Source organism: Pleurodeles waltl, chromosome 9 (assembly GCF_031143425.1).
Source record: "Pleurodeles waltl isolate 20211129_DDA chromosome 9, aPleWal1.hap1.20221129, whole genome shotgun sequence".
NCBI lineage: Eukaryota > Metazoa > Chordata > Amphibia > Caudata > Salamandridae > Pleurodeles > Pleurodeles waltl.
Genome location: NC_090448.1, coordinates 286,228,722 through 286,250,608, shown reverse-complemented (window position 1 = coordinate 286,250,608; position 21,887 = coordinate 286,228,722). Strand labels below are relative to the sequence as shown.

Here is a 21,887-nt window from a genome sequence, read left to right as displayed (position 1 = left end):
TCTCCTTTATATTATATTGTGTTTTCTGAAGGCAAAGCGGGTTACTCAGAAAGGATGTCTTATTACGTGGGTACATATGCTTAAGACCTTTAAATTTAAGATGCAGAAGAATGTGTCCAACAATCGTTACTCAAACAAATCTGCTTTGCTTAGAAGTCGATTCTGATAAACCAGTAATTACTTTAGGACAGTGCCTCACTTGTCTGTACTTTTATTTCGTCCAAATATTTAAAGCTGCTTTAGCTATAATTTGTTCATAGCCTAATACTTTAGCACCTTCAAATATAAACATTGTTCTGACACATTTGTTCCGGCACTTTTGTTCAGAAAGCAGTGCCCCTTACCATGTTATTTGCCCACCAGATTTGGAAGGGGTTGTAATGAAGACCCGGTGTGTAAGGTTTTCATCCAAAATGTGAAAATATTGTTCTGCTAATTGCAAAAGGGTTTTTATTTTAAGTACGGGGGCAATCGTTGGTCTTGAGCAGCTAATTAGTGCGATTACTCCACAGCTGCATTAGTCTTCTTATCAAAAGGATCAGTGTAGTTTGGGAATGTTTCGCCTTGACAGGCCTTAAATAGCAGGATGGTGTTTTTCTTTTCTCGTCTTTTTTTTTAATAAGTCGTATGGTCAGGAACTCTGTTTGATCTTTCCAAAAATAATGCTAAGACTTCTCTCTTGGTATCACTGCAGTCCGCCTCCAGTTCCCACACATTCATCGATTTCCCACAGACGGCTGGTTTTAAGTCGGTCCATGGCATAACTCAAGCCCCTGCAGCCCCTGAGGTTTGGAGGGGGGGGCGGCGAACATAACGGTGGGGGGCATTCAGCCCAGGGCCAATAAGTATCTGTGAGGTACTGGAGACTAAGGGGCCCTTCTTCCTAGTCCGGGTGGGGTGGGGGGGTGAGGCGCATTATTTAAAGTACCACCACTGCCTTTAAAATAAATATTGGGAGCCTAGTAAACACATCTACCTCGTGCTTACAACATGCAATTAAATATATTGCTAGCATCCTAGCAATGCATTTTTCAAAACGCCAACATTCTGCGACCTAATACGTTCTGATCTATGTATTCATAAATTCAAGAAAGGCCGTCACCAGAAGTTTATGTTAGTTTTTATGTCTCTGTGTATTTATTGCAGTGTCTGCAGTTTGATTTTACATATTTCACTTACCAGGCTGTAACCGCGACACTTTCCGCTTGTTTAGCCAATCAAATGGACCATTTTGGGTTGCTTCGTCTCTAGAAAGAATGATGCTTGCCCCTGGTTCTATGAGCCTGATTCTTAGCATCTGTTGGTTTGGCGTTGCCCTCATCTCCCTTTTCAAGAAATCCCTGTCCGGACCAGTTCCCTGGTTTTGCACTGATTCATATGGTTGCTCCTTTACCTCTAGCCTATCTATACCAGTGGTCTCCGGCTTTTTGTGTTTATGAGCGCTACTAATGCTCAATGAAAATCATTGTGAGCTACTTCTGTTTTTACTGTTGTAATAGCGACCTCATCAGACAAGATTACATTAGTGGCCACCATATGCAAGATAACTTGCAGTGATCACAATCTGTCAGGGTTGCCAGTAGTAATAAAAAGAAGGCTTTGTCAATTTAAAATGCCTGTACACATGTAATACAAAAGAGCCATGGCTGCTGTGCTCTTGACTCGAAAGAATAATATTTGTTGTGATTTATGACTGAAAAATGTAAGATATATTTTGGAAATTCAGCCATTTTCCTTCTAACATCAGCCTTCTAACATCAGAACATGACTTCTTAAAATGCACACATTTTTCTTTTGAATACACAATTGTGTCATATATATATATTAATTCAACCAAACAAAAGGGTCTAATTTACTAGTCTGGGATGCGCATGAGAGAGAGATCTATAGATAGCTGGAGAGATACCAGTAGCTCACAAGCTGGAGAGCCTGATCTACACTCTTCTGTTCAGTTAGGTTCTGTGCCCACTGCCATCTGTATTGGACCTGAAACACAAAACATTTTCTGAGCGTTTGTGAACTAAATTTTACTTGTTCTATGAATCTGTCACACATTGTTAGAAAAGTCTGTATTATTCGGTGTGTCACATACCTCTGCTGAATGTGCGAGAAAAGTGCTTAACTTCTCCATGCATAGTCTCCAGCATGTTGGTGACTGCCACATGTCAAGCTAATGCAGTGCTAATGAGGTCAGCATCCACACACTATTGCTACTTGTTATGCTTTCCCCACACCTTTCTGCACTTCTAAATTTACACCTCAGTAATCCACACGTGTAGGGTAAAGCAAAATCTTATACAGTAGGAATGTAGGTGACCCACATACACTTTGCTACGTAGACTTCCGCCATTGGGGTAATGTAGCTCAGTGAAGCAGTTAAAACTTGCTGCAGTGCAGAGCTGCATACCACACATGCAGAGATTCATGAAAATGTAAATTTTAAACCCCTCTGTTTATTCTAGTCTTATTTAAACCTACTAGGTGTTTTAACAAAGTTCTCCAACTGTCTTCCCTCAGATGTAACTTCTCAATACCTGCTCCTGAAGGCTGCCGTATTTCTTTCTTGTCACTTCTTTTTTTTACTTGGGTTTACTCTATATTTTTACAACTTTTCGTGTCACTGTTGTGTACCTCGTACATTTTTTTTGCTGATAGTGATATCAGAGATTACATTTTCCAAAGACACTTGGGACTTCATCATATGTTAATCTCAACTCAATCAAATTATGTTTACCCTTTATTGTCAGCAACCTTTGTACTGAGGATGAGCCAGTTTCAAGATCCTCAATCTTTAGTTTATGTGAATTTTAATTTATCCCACACCCTTCTTGCTAGTCTTTCTGACCACACTCTTACTCTATAGATTTGTCTTAAACACTGCCAGCATATCTGACCATTTATAGGACGCTACAATTATTTCTGTACTTGCAAGTGTTTATTCTCTAGTTCTAAGCATGGTGGGTGGGGAAGACACTTTCTCATTTTATACGACCTCGGGCATGTTATGTTCAGAAACTAGGGGTTATTTTTAATCTTCTTCAATGAGAAAGTCCCAAAAATTACTTCTATCATTGTTTTCTCTAATAGGCCATTATAGCTTGCCGTAGCGGGCTATATAGGCCATTAAAGACCCGAGCTGAAGGGGAGGGACTTTAACAAGGGAGAGCGACTTTAAAGCCGGCATAGCCCAACTATGGAGGGCTATAAGGCTATTAATAAATAAAACAAAGTCCTCACAGAGCTCATAGAATACTATATTGATTTATCAAGTTTCATTGTGGGCTGTCTCTCCCAATATTGCTTGCAGTTGAGGTTAAGATTAATAACGAATTTGTAACCATGCTTTCATAGTTGAGTGGCCAAATAGGTGCACAGTGCCTCTCACGTGTAACCAGTCAGGACATGTGCTTGATTTTAATGCATGCCTTGAAATAATTTAGATTATTTATGCCCAGAGACACAATTGTGTCTGTTTTTCCAGATTGCCCACTATTAAATTCGAACGTTTGTATCATGTTTGGTCAATGAGACACTTTATGGTACATGTCTGAAATGAGAAATACATTTGAACATAAGATGCATTTATCTATGTAATATCCTGCGGGTTAAAGACCAGATTTGATGTTCTTTCTGACCTTTTGGTATATACTATAAATACTATGCTCTTAAATCTTACCACATGGTAGAACAGTTTTACAGTTTATCATGTTTTATTTTTTTACCAGTAGTGAATCTACATTGTTTTTACCATCAAGGATTTTTGTTTCATCTTACGACCCAATTTATAGTACAAATATGTCCTGATTTAATGAACATTTTATATCAGATTTCTTTAGGTGTGGTGCAAATCTCACACCTCTTTCAATAAATCCATTTTCATTAAGAGTATCCTCCTTGAATAAGACAGCTCACAGACAGTTTAACTCAATGGTGCAGCCTTTTCAGCCAAAGAAGGTGCTCCCATTGTAAATCCCTCATCGTGTGCTGATTTGTACTTGCAAGGAGGGGAAAGGCTGACATCCTATATGTACCTTATCAGTGGCAAAGATCAGTGTATGATGGAGACGCATGCAGCAGAACTCAAAACATTTTCATAATCACATAAGGTGTCCGTAGAAGAATATTGCAGGGGATGTGTCAAGCCACAGAACATGAGTGAGAGAAAATGGACCCTAGTTAAGTCTGGAATAATAGAGCCTTATTTTCTGTTAGAGGAACAAATCTTTTCTAGTGATCACTTTTGCGATAGGTCATGCTCATTGATACGAACGGTGAAGCCCTCGATGTTGATACCAAATTGTACAAGACCTTAATGATGCATATCATTGCTTGCCTCTACAATTTTACTACGAATATTAGTCTGGACTGATACACACATTCTCGTAGTCATGTTAATATGTGACCTGGGTTTGAGGTCTATATTTCATACTTTAATACAGATTTCGCTGAAGTTTTACATAGATATTTTGATTTTGACTTTTATTGATTTCTCTTTAGAATATTGATCAAATTTAGGCACTTGGATGAATGATGAACAATCGAATCATGTTGCCTTTCAACATTATTAAATGTAGGACTTGATTCCCTCAACCCATTTATTCAAGAACCTTCATATTTTTAATCACAAGTTGTCTACAGTTGGTAGGCTGCAAACACATTTACTTTGGCTCCATAAGAAAATCAACAATAGTTGTATATTTGGTGAAATGTATCAGCCATACTGACGCAGCTGCCTGTGCCACCTTGTTGATTTCTTAGTACCTTGTGGCTCTGCAGCCCTGCCTCCACTTTTCAATGTGTCTCGGATCCATCCTATTAAATTTGTTAACTTTATAACTTCTTGTTGATACCAACTGCCAGCATCTTATTGTTTCACTAAACCTCTGTTTTGCTGATGAAAGAATCATTTCTGCTGATTATGCTATTTGTTGTTCGCCTTCCACTAACATTGAAATCATTTTGTTTCTTAAAAATACAAAACAGTGTTTTAATTACTAACATTAGTTTAGCCACAGTACTAAAGACCAAAATACAAAGAGTGTCTCAAGCAACATTTTTCTACCAAACACTGTTGGTTGCTAATTGTACTGTATTTGTGGAGTGTTTTTCACATCTCATCCTAATTTCTTTCTTTTGTTAGAAGCAAGCTAAGTTCCTCACTGTGTCTGCATTATCACTATTCCTGGCTAATTAAGAAACTGAGCCTTTGCCACTTACCTTCCCACAGCAGTTCATCCGAGCATCCTGGCGCTGCCAAGCCGCCACTAAGCTCCTCCAGTATGACATCACGGATCTTGCTACGGCAGCAGCTCATGCGTGAACAGATGCAGCAGCAGGAGCGGCGTGAGCAGCAACAGAAGCAGCAAGCGGCTCAGTTCATGCAACAGAGAGTACCAGTCAGTCAGACTCCGGCCATCAACGTTAGCGTCCCGTCTAGCCTCCCCCCTTCCGCTCAGGTTCCAATGGAGGTTCTCAAGGTATGTGAGTACGCTCAACCTTTCCATGTATCAAGTTTATTTTTTTGTATTTATTCTATCTGAAATATTCTAAAGCAGTGAACAACTCTAAGCCTATATTTATGCAAAGGGGCAACTTTTGTGAACCGAAGTGAGAATATCCCTGGCATTTACCCCAAATTTAAAAAACATATAATAGCCTTTCTTTCTCTAGTGGTAGTTTAACTCTAAAAATAAAATAAAAACAACTAAATGCTTATATGTTTCACCTTGTACGCCCAGTATTACCCTTTTTAGCGTTGTATGCTTACTGCCTACTTATGTCGAAGATCCAAACCAAATTTTTCAATTATTTGTAAATAAAAGTATTTTTGAAGAGCAGTGATAAACCTCGCTCGCTCCATCTTCCCAAAAAGGCTCTGAAACGCACAAAGAGGCTCTAGGTTTTTTGAACTTTGCTACTTTAATCCCTTTTGCCCAAATGAGTTCATTGCTTTTGCTAGTTTTGTTTCCTTGTCAGGGGAGACAGTGCGGGGGCTTGTTAGTAGCACGCTACAGGGAGACAGCAGCTTGCTAATTACCGGGAAATTGTAACCTGCTTAGAATAGACCCAATTTCACACATTCAGACTTAGTCCAGGTTTCGGGTCCTCTGAATTAAAGACAGCGAAAACATTTAAAATATGGATATAATCACAGAGGAGTAAGTAGAAATCGAAACACAAGAGTAACTCCTGTGGTTCTATTTGTGGATGTCTTCACTTTAATTTCCCGGTAAAATAAAGGCGAGCAGACACTTTTAAACCATGACTGACCATCTGAATGAATCACTTGCATGTTTTTAAGTAGTCAATAAGTAATGAGCGAAAGACTTGCAGTGTAAGATATCCTTCCCGTTCCCATTTAATGCCTGTCAGGCTAGTGGGGAATTCTGATTAGTTGTTAATGTAGTTTTGGGGGTTTTGTTTTTAGACACTGTGCCTTGAAAAACGGATTCTAACAGCAGCTGAAAGCTGTTGTCTTGTGTGGGCGTCCAGTCAAGTTTTAGGACGCAAACTGCTAGCACAGCTATAGTTACATTTTGACTGACGCCGATCCCAGGAATCTTTTTTTTCCTGTTCTTTGTAACGTTGCAAACGAGGTGAATTTGTCAGAAGTTGAGATTTTGAGTATGGAGTTGTGAGTCCTCATTTCTGCAGGTGTAAAGAAACAGGTGATCCATTTGAATGTTGTAGAAAATCCAACAGATGTGCCTATGTTGTTCCATATTCTAAAGCGTTTTGATTTTTCAGTGTAAACAGTGTGAAAATGTCATATCATTACAAGTTGCTGAGAGAAAGGTGAAGCCACATGAATTGTCTGGCTCGTTATTGCATCAGGGGTTGAAAGCACTTAATCAACTAGGAAATAAGCTCATGATAGTTTCAAAAGGTGGCTGCAGGGCTGGTCCTACGACAAGGCGGTCGTTTGCAACGCCGAGGGCACCCCAGCACAGGAGCTTTAGACAGCTGACTGGAGCATTGCGTTTTCTAGGGAAGGCGTAACATGTTAGCTATGATGATAAAAATCTTAGCACATGCCCTCCGTGTGGACCTATCACAAACATTGGTGCTGCACAGAGCATGAAACGCCCATGGTTCACCTTTATGTGGAAATGCTGCAGGCCACAGAGAATGTTTTGCCCTCATTTTTAGAGTTTGAAAAATCCAAGATTCGACTTGGAGTAGTCAAATCTTGCATGAGGAGTACTTTGGAGGAACGAAATGGGCGAGGAGCCGCTTACACCTACTTCTTCCATGTTATCACTTAGATTTGATGTTGGAAATAGTTGTATTAGTTTATTGGGGGTCTATAAAGTTGTTATGCTACCTAGAGGCCACTTATTATTCCAAACTATGTAGTGGTTTGAGTACAGATGAGGTCACGGGGTGGAGTAATGAGAGTTTGGGTTATGCGATGGGCGCAACAGTTCTGTCATAAAATGGATTCCATCGATGACAATGCCTATCTGTTGACACTCTGCTTAATAAGCCAATGTTTATAGTCTTTCTGGCTTCGGTGCCTCACAGTTGATTCTTATTGGGCATAAATTAAGTTCTAGCGTTTTGACTTGTGTTCCATGATTTTGATATAAATAATAGCACTGCCATTTTTCACTTCATATACCTGGCCATTGGCAGCTATGTGCTATTCTACAGTCAATGACATATTTCAGTTCTACTTTTGTTTTTGAAGCCTGTCTTTAAAGTCAGAGGCAACTTGAAGTGCTCTCAACTTTTGAAAATCAGATCCTTCCTTCATCCCACACTTTGGCTTTCAGGTTTTTCTGGACTACCCTCTTTCTCTGTATCTTGCTTGTCATGCAGTGATAAACGTCAATGATATCAGAGGCCATCTGATAAAGTTGATGATTCTCTTGTTTGAGGACTGGCAAATATTAGTGCAGAATCTAGATAACCTCCTGTATTGCGCACACCATTGTTGCTAAACAAATAACTATAATTCTACCTGAAGGAGTCTACATTCAAAAATATATGATTTTTATTACAAAAAAGTATATACATATGGGTTAGGAGCATTCATTTTCAGCCCCTAAGTTGCAAAAGAGCACAGTACAGGCAAAGGAGTAAAAGGTATAAAACAGGTCTCAATGAGAAATAAATACAATAGTATTACAAAAGCCAGTGTAGCAAGAATCCATTATGGAATGGTATAAACAGTGTAGTTAGCTCTAGGAAATAAATACTTGTTAACATGAATAAGAAGAAATTCCCAAATGATAAAGGAACAGAAAAACGTCAGTCTAGAGGCCTTGTTACATCAGTACAGGGAAATGTCACTTGAAGATCAGCTTATCAAATAGGTAGCCAACGGGGATGGTTGGTGAATGAAGTGCTGCTGCTCAGGTAGATGGTTGCACACCCTTGGAGCACACGACGAGGATTAAAATGAAGCTCGCTGCTTTTTTGAACCTCAGTCTGAACTCCCCATAAGTGACTTTTCAGTGTCCATGCTAAGTAATGATTTGAGTCTGCTGCAGACTGCTGCAGTTGTGACTATATATTTGGCTTCATTGTCTAGCTGTGGTAGTGGGATCAGGAGAAATGCGGGTGAAATAGTTGAGGAGTCGCATGTCAGGATCAGATATTCTAATGCCTGGACAGTGGTCTGTCTTGAAACTGGATTCAGGAATAAAGTTCTAGATACCACTGAACAAACGGAACTGGTATTATACATGTTTTGCCATGTTTTTTTGAACCTATAGGTCAAGGTGTAGTTTTTCAACAAAAACCATGGAAGTGAAATATTTTTACAGTGGTTCTATGGTGTCAAATACTCAGTGTCAACAAGTACTGACCAGATTGGGAGATCAGAAGAAGCTGAGGAGATGAGAAGGAATCCTGTCTTACTGGGAGGTGCTGTGAAATTCTGATCATAGTATTTCGTCTATGATATACAACTGTACTACAAGTTGTCCTCTGAATCCGATATTTTGGCACTATTATCTGTGGTGCACAATGTCTGTATTACATAGTAATTCACCAGTTGATTACATGTAAAGATATAATAACGTGTTTAGTTTTTGTAAAGTTACTTTGTAGGGCTGCTGTCACAAGAAGAAGTTGACCAACTCCGAGCCGTAGCTCTTCACCACTGAATCGGGAGACAGATTGAGGTGTCCCAGAAGACTTGTAAAGGTTGGGACAAGCTCACCATTTCAGTAGTTATTTCATAGTCAACAGAGCTCTGCCCTTATCTCTAGGTTGCATAGTCCTAGGCATTTAGGTGAAGGACGTGAAGGCCTTCTTGAACAAGTGAGGTTTTAGTTTTTCTTTTTAAAAGATCCCAGATTTACGAGAGGATCCTGGGCTCTGATTGCAAAGGTTCTCCTTAGATGTGTTCCCATCTTCCAAATCATGAATCAAAAACAGTAGACATATTCCGAAGGAGCAAATGGTATGAATACCTCTTTGTGGAGCATGAGTAACATTATCCATGATTTGTAACATGGTGGTTTCGGTACTACAACCAGATATAACATTTTGTTAGTATTCATTCAGAAGATTGTTGTGTTTCTTTTTATCAGAATCCACATACTTTTGAAAGTCTGTGACTGGAAATCGGAGACCACATTATTTAGCAATATTTATTGAGGTTGTCTAGGTCAATGTTTGGGGTGTTTTTTTGCAGGAGAGGATGAACCTGACCAAATTTGTAGAAAAGTCATAAAATGTACCTGGAAACCCAGGGACGTCAATTCACCAAAATGCCAGGGGTGGTGGAAGTGACATCACACACACTTTGACTGTAATTATTTCACAGGCAGTGTTGTCACATGACCTTAACCTTCATGACATGATACATGCACTCACTCTCACCCTGACTCAGTCATTTGCACTCTCTTGCTCACTTACTCTGTCACCAACACTTTCTCATTCACTCACTTTCACACACACTACCACACATACTAACATACATGCTCACACATACTCATCCTCTATCACCCAAATTCTCTTTCACACTCATGCACTCACATAACATAAACTGAAAAGTATTTTAGTTACTTAGGGTGGCAATGAAGGTACCGTTCCAGATCCTGCTGCTCCACTTTTGTTATTACATTAATAGTGAAAGATAAATTATTTATCACTATTATTGTAATAAAAAATGAGCAGAAAATGAGACTTGAACCTGACACTGGTAATGCGAGCCACGACTGTGTTTTTGGCACTAATTGGTCCACTCCTGGGCCAGGGGTCACAAAGGCAGTGCCTGTGGTCGCAAAGGGCAAGCCAGGGGTCGCATTCTGCGACCTCTGGTGTCCCCTAAATGGCATCCATGCCAGAGGCACAGTGCTAATTAAAAAAAACATAATTTACTATGTTCGTCCAGTAAGGAGAGATCTGATGGACAATAGTCTTGATGAGGGCAGCTGGAATTCGGTCAGCTGTGTAAATAGGTTTGGGGCCTGCAATAATGTGGCTACAATTTGTGAGTGATAGTTTCACCTGCAGATACTTTGTTCATACGAACATAAACCAAGCGATTATCTTGGTTTGGGAATATATGTATCTGTTTTGCTGAAGTTTGTAGTGAAGATGGTGAAGACGATGTTGCTGAGACCTTATCTAATTCTGCTTCTCTCAGCCTAATTTTCAGTGTATTTAAAGCTCTAGTCCTCTCGTCACCCCACGCCCCGATTTCTTGTTTCTCTGGGCCCCAAGGTTCAGGCCCACCTCCTTTCCAAATCTTCTTCACATTAAAATAATAAAGGGGTAAGATATAAGCGCTCAATTAGCTAAAATGATTGGCACATGTCAATTGTAATGCTTCTGTGTTATCAAGACTTTTTTTGTATGTATTGCAGAATGTCATCACAGCGGGCAAGATCTGAACCAAGTCATGCCATGCAATGATTCGAAATGCCTTGCACGAATTTTGAAAATATTGGCATTATAAAGGGATTTAACACAATTTATAACACCCACGAGTAACCAGGTTGTGCTGTCCTGGTGTTGTAGCAAGTTTTCTTTAGACCTCTGACGAGTTCAGCTGTGTGGTTTTAAATATGCTCAGTAAATATCATAGTAAACCTGTGAAAATAGCATTGATTTAAATATTTTAGAACTTTTTTCATTTTGATATTTAGTTGTTGGAAAAAAAGACTAAACTTCGCAAGAAAAAAGTGACAGCACTTCCACAGTCAGCTAGTGTTATGGAAAAATGTAGGCGGGAAGACCTTGAAATCACCTAAAAAGCATGCAACTAAAAAAAATGGGCGTTGCGTTAAGAGAACGCAGTGGAAGTCTAAAAAATGAAAAGAGGACGAAGAAGATCCCCTGGTGTGATAAAATAAAAGGGAGGGAGAGTGAGCTTTCATATTCAAAAGAAACAAGGCTTCCCTTCGATTAAAAGCTGCAAGCACTCTTTGTAATGTGTCCCCAAGGAGCACTTAGTGAACTACGGTACTGGCATATTAGATTTTTAAAGTTCTGTAAAAGTACAGGTATTCTTTATCACCTCTTATCGGTGACCCCGAACAAACAGTTGGACTCCTTTTGTAGTCTTACTTAAGTATTCACATGCGATAGTTCTCCTTTAAGTCTATGCTGTTTTCTCTTTACCTTCTTTCTTCATTCGTGACCTGTGGGTAAGGTAATACTTTTTAAGGGAATACTTTTCTGTTTTCTTACCGACTTTTACCGGTCTCATTCCAGGTTAAGGTGGGAAATTTAAGTTGAAAGAAGCCCAGAGTGAAGAGACGTGGGCTTGGGATATAGGTCGGCCCATGCCGTGAATCCAAACAAAGTGTGGAAGTCATGGCATAGTCCATACTTGAGTGAGCTATGGGCCTGACGGAGTTGAGTTGACTCGCAGTGTGACCTTTGGCAAGTATTGAACCAACAGTCTTCTGGCCATGGTCAAAGCCCATATTGAGCCCATTTTAAGTGGTCTTCTGCCGCAGGGGAATTAAGTCTATGGCTTTTGGCCATGGCCTGTGGCCAGAGCTGACAAAGTATGGCCACATCACACTTAGCCACTATGGCCTAGGTGAGTGGCCTTTGTGTAGTTTGCATTTGGGAATTATGAGTGGCAAAAACGTTTTCAGTGCAACTGAAAGCTGATGGGTACGAATAAAGGTGATGTCCATTTGGATCTGGGAGTACAAGGAATATCCTGTGCCCAGTGCCGCCTAAAAAAAAAAAACGAAATTCGTATTGGGCATTCTGGCCACTGAGCAAAGTATATAATTGTCATGAATTTAATTTTGTTCACTATAAGACACTTTTGACAAACCCCTGAACAGTATGAAATATGGTACAGTGTAAGAAAAAGACAAGGGAAGCAACATCATAGTATCTTGGAACAAAGGCCGATACAATATGTTATTTTAAAAAGAAAGAAAAGAAGTGGAGAGGCCACGGTTCTTTCCTGGTTCTAATTTCAATGTCTGTATACCAAATGGTGTTGTAGGGATCCATTGTGAGTCCCTCCTTCCTGTGCCCCTTTGTGCCAGCCTCCCTAATTGTGATTATCCCAACGCTATTATGGTGTGTTGCTTGCCACATCATCACTTCTTCAGGTTTACTCTTGTCCAGCTCAGGCAGCTCCTACATTCACCCACTGCCCATAACGTATACACACTGACACATCAGGAGACTATTCAGTACCCATTCCACATGTGCTCTGCCATTGTCTGATGATTTTAAAGTGTAATTTAGGTTCAGGTACAGGTGCTGGCAGGGTCAGACATATGCTTGTATGGTTAACAGATGGCCACAATCACCATATTTGTCACACACAAAACAGTATTCCTCACAAGCCCACATATATATGGATGTACAAATGACAACACGATGCAACGTGCACTCATGCACAGATGGAACCATATGTGTCATCCTTGTCAGCATAAATGTGATGGAAACGGATATGATGTGAAACACAAGTAATCCACTGCTGTCACAATTAGGCACGCCAGGTGACATTTACACTATTGTAATAGTTGATGGCAATGTGTGGCATTTCATAAGTGCCCCCTTGCTGAGCAAAGCCTTGCACAGTCAGATGAAGGGATTAGTTAATGTCGAAAACATTTACATCTAACTCATCCTACTGCATGATGATCCTCTTTTCAGTTCCCACACCACATATTTCCGAAAGTTGCAAGATGTGCTTGCAGGAAGATGTGAAAGCCATGCCAACATTTTACTCATGGAACTGAGAGCATAAGTAGATATCGTTTTGGTGAATTTGAAAATATAGTACTGTTAGAAATGTGGTTATTGGTTGGGGAGGTGAAACCCTACTCAAACAGCAACCAAATGTTCTTTCAGTTGAAGTGACAAGCAAACCACATATTAACCTGTGCTCAACATCCTGGCAGTTTGCCACAGGCAGAGAGGCTTAACTTACATGTAAAGTATTTATGCAGCACTTCAAACAGTAACAAAGTGAAAACACAACACAAGAAAAATCCCACACCAATTTATAAAACTAGAGTAAAATGTAATACATTATTTGAGACCAAAGCAACAAAAATCGAATCAGTAAAATTGGAGATATGCACTTTTAAACATTTGAGTGAAAATAGTGCACAAAGTGCCAACTGTAGTTATCTGGCTGTGCCGGACCATGACAGAGTCACAAGTTCAAGCAGACTGTGATGGAGTGCAGGCCAGATACAGGGATCTGATTGGGTCTGCCAAACTAAGTACCTTAAATCCTTGTTGCAGAGCATTACAAGATCCTGCTTCTCGCAGCAGCAGTTCCAGGAGTCGCAGGGCTGCGATGCCAACTACTACATCATCGTCAAGGATGTTGTAGATGAGGGGCTTTGGATGGAAAGGCCTGCATTCAAGGTTCATTGTACAGTAGTGGTTCTGAAGAGGCTGTGGGCTGCAATGCTAAGTCCTCTGTCAGGGAGGCATTGTGCTGGGTGGTTCCGAAGCACAGCTGCAAGGAGATGCATTGGTTCTGCTAATAGGACCACAGTTGGACTGGCAGAGCACCCTCAGGCCCACTTTTAAGTGTCCAGGACTAGGGTGGCACCACTTGGGAGGTTAAAACTCACAGCAGATAGAGTCCAGACACTGGGTTCAAGATGGTTGAACCTTCTGTCCTTTATGCTCCGATAAGGAGGCCAGCCAATGATCCCAGGACCACCAGAGTGACTCCAAGAGCTAACGATGCAGGTCCAGAACAGCAGTCCTTCTGAGTCTTCCACAGGTTCAGAGGTGTCCTGAAGAGTTGTGTTTGCGTTTGAGAGTCCATGATTTATACCTGTTTCCCACTTTGAAGTAGGACAATGTTCTGTAACCTGAGACATGTTTAGAAAGGATACTTAAGTGGGTGGCGCAATGGGTGCTGCAGGCCCACTAGAAGTATTTTATTTACAGGCCCTGGATATATGCAGTAACACTTTACTAGGGACTTACAAGTAAATTAAATGTGCCAATTAGGTGTAAGACAATTTTATCATATTCAAAGCAGAGAGCACAATTACATAGCACTGGTTAGCAATGGTAAAATGTTCAGAGACCTAAAAGCCAACAAAAATGGGTTCAGAAAACAGGAGTTTGGAGGCAAGAAGTTTGGGGATGGTCCTGCAGAAAGGGTGAAGTCCAATACAAGCTATCTATTCTGCTGTATCAGAACATGCCACCACAAAACCTACCTCCATGTAGCCTTCATTCACTGGCGTGTTTATTGTGAGGAAATAGATAACAGTTAAAACTCCATGCAGCTTTCCCAGAATACAGTTGAGAGGAGCAAGTTTGTGTGCAGCATTTCACTACAGGGCACAATCATTCACATTCCTTGTGTGCATTTGAACAACTGGGCAATTATGACATTGCAGGCAGAAGGGTTGACTGCTGTACTCAGTTAGTGAAACACCAAATGGCCAATGACCTGTTTCCATCCTTCTCTTTTATTCGTTTGTGCGAGCTGCCAAGTAGCCTGATCTATACGCGATCTTGCATATTTAACTTAATCATCCATGCTACCTTGGACCACTCCTTAAACAGATTTAGTCCTGGGACCAGAGGCCAATCTCTCTTCCTGTTTTGCCGGGTCTCTTTTTGCCCCTAGTGTAGCTCTGATATCAAGTTCACAAGTGCATATTTGTGTCATTGTTCAGTGGGAACTGCGTTCGATAATATTTGATCATATTTGGTAAACCCTGTGTAGAAATTTAAACTGTATTATTTCAAGACTGCAGTTCCTAGATACCCGAGCTCTATATTCTATAATTCTGTCCTAATCTCCATCTCCAAATTCCCTGCCCATGGATTGTTCTCATTGTGCCCTAATTCCTGTAAGGAGTTTACTCAAAGTTTCTATAGCTTGATTGTATAGTCATGTTACTATACTACGTCCTACACCCCACAATACTTTGATCTGCATGCCACCAGTCCCCTCTACCCCCCCACCACAGTTTAGTTCTGGCCTTGTATACCTGCTCCTGAACCGTAGAAATTCCCCTGTTGGATCCCATTCACCTCTCATAACTCAGTTAAGGTGAGAATTGCACCCTCTTTTAAATGACAGGTCCTCTCATCGGTCCACATAGAGGTTTATAAAGGTTCAGATCCACCCCTCATACACCAGATGGGTAGTTCTGGGACATAAACCTTTCAGACCCTACTCAATTGTACATACTTATTCCAGCAGCATTCCGCTGGGTGTCTTCCCTCTCCTGCTTCATGTGACAAACACTATTCCCCACAGTATGTTGGGGGTATACCTCTGCAGGTAACTTCAGGTAACTGCGAATGTGGGACCCCTTTACTTGATGTCATCTTGTATAAGTTGACTGACCATTGTTACCAGAGCATTATTACTCTATCTGGCACTATTTTACCTGGTGTCATGCAGGTATTGGTGATTTCATTGTTGGAACTAGGTGAGCCCCTTTTTCATGTTCCTTTACATTTTTGTATTCTTTCCACTTGTTCCTTAAAGGATGGCAGGATCTTGTTTGCAAAGCTTGTGTTGTTGAGTAGTTTTGGATTTTAATTTAATATTTTACATGTGTTGTACTCTCTGGTGCATGGCTGTTGTTGCCACTTTGTACATAGTGTTTTTGATGTCTGCATGATGTTCAGGCATTCACATCCCGTGGGAATTTGGTCTGGTTGGACATGACATGTTGCATTTGAGGTTGTTCTTTCGTTGGCACGATATGTTAAGCTGCTATGACTCAGATGTATGTTTGTTTTTGTGGTGTGGGTCACCATTGTGATGGGTGAGGCCTGTATCCTCAAAGCTCGATATAAATGTTAGTGGACATGAAAATTATATATGTATTTACCAGTATAGTTGGTTGAATTTTCTCTAAGAGGTGCTATAGCGGTTTTGGGCCTGGGATACTTGATTTTATTTAAGGATGTTTTCAGTCCTTTTACTTTGACCCACAACTCTCTTTATGCTAAATAGGCGGAGTGTAAATATGTAAAAACTGCGCAATATTGCATTATCACAGTTACTTGTTTATTCCCTGCACATCACAGCTCGAATTCTGTATTCCAGTCTCAAATGAACTCCTCACACTCTCCTGGAAAGTACTTTTCTAGTTTGAGATTCACTTGCTGCAATCACATATTTTTTCATTAAAGCTCCCGGAAATCTTTGGGGATCGATCCCTGGTCTTCCCGATATATATATTAGAATAAAATAGATAATTTGCAGAAACGTTTTGTACCACCTGCCTTTTCTTGTAGATATCATCTTGTAATGCAGATGATTCTCTGTAATTTCCTTTGGATATTTTTGTATATTTAAGTTGATTCAATGGAATTATAAATTGATTTTACACTCACTGGTGAAAGGAGAGTACAGGTCCTATCTTATTAAAGTTATTAGAAAGATTTTTTTGCACATGCGGGTTGACAGAAAACATGAGATGACAAACATATGTTGTTTTCACATATTTTTCCATTCATCATAATAATGCAAAAATCATTCATTGAAATTACGCATGGAACACAAAACGGAAGCCATGAAGGGACTGTGCAGGAGACTATAACTGAACCAAAGAGAGTTTAATGCACAGCCACGTATATCAAGCCAAAAGTTCCCAATCAGCCAAAACTCTACTCTCATAGCCAAGCGCAGGCACAGTAATATGAGAAAAACTAAAATTGTCTCGCTTTAAAGGAATGTTGTATGGTAATGTGAAGCATAGCAAGAAAACAGGACGAGAATGAATTATCAAGTTGGGCACGTTTACAGCATTACAATGTTGTGTGTGCCTCTGAAAGTTCAAGCTCAGCCTTTGTAGATGTGTTTTTGACATCTGCATGAGGTTGAGGCATTCACATCCCCTGGGAATTTGGTCTGGCTGGACATGAGGTGTTGCATTCGAAATGTCATGTCCTTCTATCTTTGGCATGATATGTTAGACTGCTGTGACTGATGTATGTTTGTTTTTGTGGGGTGGATGATCTGTGTGATAGGTGAGGCCTGTTGTATGGTAATGCAAAGCATTGCAAATAAGTAGCTTGAGAATGAATTAGCTAGTTATCTAATACATGTTTACTGCATTACAGTGTCATGTGTGTGCCCCTGAAAGTTCAAGCTCAGCCAGCTGGATATTAAACAAAATAATCACAGATGGTGGAGGGCAAGCACTTTTTTGTGGAAAAACACATCTTTTGTTCAATCAAAACATGTACTCCTGGCTCACAATATGTGGGCGGGACCAAAACCACTGTCTAGTGGTGCTCACATAATTGTCTGGGGACTGCTGCACTGTCAAGCTAGATTATGAAAAACAGGAAAGACAGTCTACACAGCTGTGGTATTTGCCATGTTCTACTCCTATAAAAAATGCAGATGGCAAGAACAACCATCCCTGCCATTTCAGTACTCACCTTGCTTGACCGCCAGACCTTCCCGTTCAGCCGACTTCACCCCTGCATTCACAAATATCCAAAATCAGAACTCACAGATCGACTAAAAGCCCTCCTTCAGTAAACACATGAAAAATGCCAGTGTCAGCCTCCTGTAGAAACTCAGACCATTCCTGCTCCAACTTTCACTCATCCATCCAGACCCAGACAGACAGACAGACAGACAGACAGACACACACACACACACCCTCCCCCCCAAAAAAATGCCATAGACCCTATTTGAAAAGAAAGAAAATAGGCCCCCCATCCCCTGATTTGGTTTTAGCAAACCAGTTATTTTGTGGGTCCAGTGGGCACTTCACACCCCTGGAGAGCAGGTCTAGTGCTGGTGGTGCCCGGTGTGACAATCTTTGTTGCTCCTCACCCCCCAATGACCTCCTTCTCCATTGATTTCCTTACTACTGCTTTCCAACAGTGCCCTTCATCTCTTCATAGCCCCTCTCTCATATATATTTATTTTGTTTTATAGTGCTACTCGTGCCAGTGTAGGGTGTCAAAGCACTTTACCTCACACACATTATATAGAGGCAATGAAACACGTGTGTAAATCAGGTATAGGAAATGTCACATGTGACAAAGAGGACAACAAGATGTAGTAGCCACATGTCATACATCTTGGTTGGCAGTATATTTTAAAAGTGCGTTATCTGGAAAAGCGCAAACTCATTTTTGAAAGGTAGGGTTGGGGTTGGTTTTATTAGTAAGAATTTATTTTACCGAACAAACCCTTTTTAGACATCCTTAGGATAATTGAAGTATTGGGGGACATGATGTTCTAACCTATACTATGCAGTTTGCGTGCAGCTCTTTGATGACAATTCATAGCTCATTGTGCTATGTTAAGATTGTAATTTATGAACTTCAAGTAACAAAAGGACCTCTGTGAACAAAACAGTAACCCACTGAGCTATCAACATAAAATACACCTGTGATCTGCATGGTATGTGTTCTTTGCAGCAGGCACACTAGCCTGCTGGATTACCTTATGCTGCGTCAAAATTGGCACCAGGCAAAACTCCAATCTCTCTCCAGTAGGTACATTAATCGCCAGAGTTATCTTGACATTTTTATTGTTTCTTCATAGCACAGATCCCCTCCCCGTGAGCTCAGCGCCCGGTGCGGAGGCAGTGGGTGCACCGGCCCTAAGCCGGCCCTGCCGCCCAGGGCCCCGATGCTACTGCAGTTGCTGCACTATCTATATCCCCGGCATACACACTGACATTACAAAATCTCTCCTAACTTGTCTCCCCAATTCGAACTGGCACTCTGGGTAATGGAAACACAACCATACCACCTCAAAGCTGATAAAGCAGCATTGTCCCTTCGTCGCAGCCTAATTCAGTTTTGAGAAATAAAACATTGTTTTGAAGACCCTCAAAATCAAGGAAGCAAACTTGTTTACGGACTAAGCAGCCCATTCCTTGCTCCCACACCATATAAAGCTGATAGAGCACTGCCCTGGCAAGTATGGGACTCAGTGGGCGGTACAGTGAACCCCTCCTGGCCAGGGGACACCTACACCTCTGCAGCAATTTAGTAGGGAAGGCAAAGCCCACCTTTTTAGACTCTCCTCAACTGAACTGGTTCTTTGCCCCCATATTTCTCCACCCAGGATAGGGACTTTACAAAGCCCACCCCAACAACCTCTGTTTGCATTGTAACCAAATCTGTGATATGCATTGTAATAAACATCTTGACTGCTTGCTGTCACTTGGCGTGCATTTCTGCTTTTTTCTCTAACGTGTTCTAGCCACCTTCAGCGCTCTTTAAGATGCATGAAAATTTTGGCTGATAGTTTTTTCGCTGTTTTTATAACGCAAACTTTGTTAAGTGGCATTAAAGCACGTTAAATAACCACCAGCTTATATTACAGAAAGTCAGATTCCTGTTTTTTAAGGCACAAGTAGATTAAGTGATTTGCCTAGATTCACAGAAGGCTGAGCCAACGTCAGGACTCAAATCTGGTCCCCCAAGTTCCAAAGTCAACATCACCTCCAGCTACCTCATGGTATTTTAACATTAGTTTTGCTAAGATACACTCTTTGTGCACTTACATAAAGATATTGGGCCTCATTTACAAAAAAAAAGTGTAAACGTATGTGAGGATATATACGCCTGAAAATAATGCCAATATTCCTCATTTGCAGTTCACAAAACATTTAGCCCTACCAAGATTTCCAGGTCCACGGATCACTAGCTGCTTTGAGTCAAGATTTCGCTTTTCATTATCTAACTTGTGGTTCTGATTTGATTGGATAAATAAGACTACAAATCCCAAAATGCAGTAAAATAAGTTCGGGCCAGAAATGGAAGTCACACCTGGACCTTGGAACCATGGCAGGTAAGAACATTCCCAGTAGTACACCTAAAAAGCTGCACTGGACGTAGGTTTCCAGCCGTACATTTCCCCCTTTGAGAGATTCATTCAAGTATAGTAGTGATCCTTTGCCCTTCACACCCTGGAAGGAGAGTAAAATGTCGACCATTTCCAAGGTAGGAACGTTTTGATTAGACTTTGTATATGTCAACCAACTTGCACGTCTGTGGCCATTCACAAACCTACAAGACAGATCACACCTTTTACTCACTGTCCCAACCTGGTGACACTGTCAGGATCTCTTCTGTGAATTTGTGACCGGGGCATTGCTTCCATTGTGCGGTGACAGCAGGGCATAGAGACCGCATGGGGCAACTGAAAACTGATCATTGCAATATTTTATTATCCCAAAAGCAGCCAGTGGCCATTTACTTCTTTGCACTATGGCCCATGACGCACTGGCTACGCTTCTGTTGCTGACAGGCGTCCATGAAGACATTTTCTGCCACACCTCTACACTAACGCCTGAAAATGTCTTTGTGAATCTGGTTCATTGTGTTTCTCGGTGGTCTGGTGAAACATCCTTTCTGCAATTTTAAGGGTTCCTAACTGAACTCTCTCTCCTTTACTCACCTCTTATTCACCCTTGTAATTGTCCTAAAGAGCACTGGCTCCTGGCTGAACGGGCACATAGCAGTTGTTCGAAAATAATAGCCCACAGCTATGAAAGTTTAACAGATTTTAGGCGTCATTATAATTGACTGCGATTTGTGAGTTCTGGGGCAGAGATAAGCTACTTTAAGTGTTCAATGTTGCAAAGTAAAAATGTAATTTACATTCAATAAATGGTATAATATAACTGACCTTAATTAATTTCTGACACAGATAGTTAACGTAGACACTTTCCCTGCTGAACCTCCTAAGGCTACATATCTTTTTTGTTGAGCTAATTCCGGATGTAATCTTGCTAAAAAGTTTACTTAAAGTTTCAGAAGTCAAATTAATTTTGAATTTCACAGTATTATTAAAAAGATTAACACCTCTCCCAAACATATTGATGCTCTTGTTGACTCCTGCAGAGTTTGTGTAGATTGCGCTCCCCTTATGAAATGAATTTGTAGAATCTTTTTAAAACCTTGGCAGCACTTGACAAAGATACATAAAGTTTTCCTAATGTTTGATTGTTATGTTGGCTTTATCTTCTATGAGGTGCAGCAGTCTGAGCCAACTTGTGGTCTTTCTTTGCTTTAGTGAAAATGTGTTCAGAGTTTTTTGCAATAATGCTAAAAAGGTGGGGGCGGGGGTCAAGAGGGTTAAAAAATATATTTTGCCAATTGAAGTCGAGAACTTGGATGTGTTAATCTGTTAATCAAATTTGAAAATTAAAATTCAATTGCAGGAGAGAAAAGTGTTGCCTTTGATCTAGTGTAACAGCCAACAGGGTCTGTTGATTCATGATTCGCTGGCCACAGGTGAAAAAGGTTTGTTGCATCAACCAATACATGACGCGAGGGGTAGTGCCTGCAGATCAATTACTTCGAAAAAATGTGGTGAGGACTTTAGGGGGCAGGGATGGAGATCTAAAACCACAGGGAGAGTATGGGGAGCTGGGGTTATGCAGCGGGGCAGATGGTTCCTTCAAAAGAAAAGCAAAAGTGTTGTTTTTGATATGCGATCCATAACACTGACTGCTGATATGTGA

The 21,887-nt window shown here is 40.7% G+C and overlaps 1 protein-coding gene across 7 annotated transcripts in view; it reads left to right on the top strand.

Moving 5' to 3' along the window:
* MITF (melanocyte inducing transcription factor) overlaps positions 1–21,887 on the top strand; it is a 654,150-nt gene that overhangs the window by 425,405 nt on the left and 206,858 nt on the right. For all 7 annotated transcript variants that reach the window (XM_069206733.1, XM_069206728.1, XM_069206734.1 and 4 more), the window contains exon 2: positions 5,228–5,477. In XM_069206733.1, the coding sequence (XP_069062834.1) occupies positions 5,228–5,477 (250 nt within the window). The remainder of the gene's footprint in view (positions 1–5,227; positions 5,478–21,887) is intronic.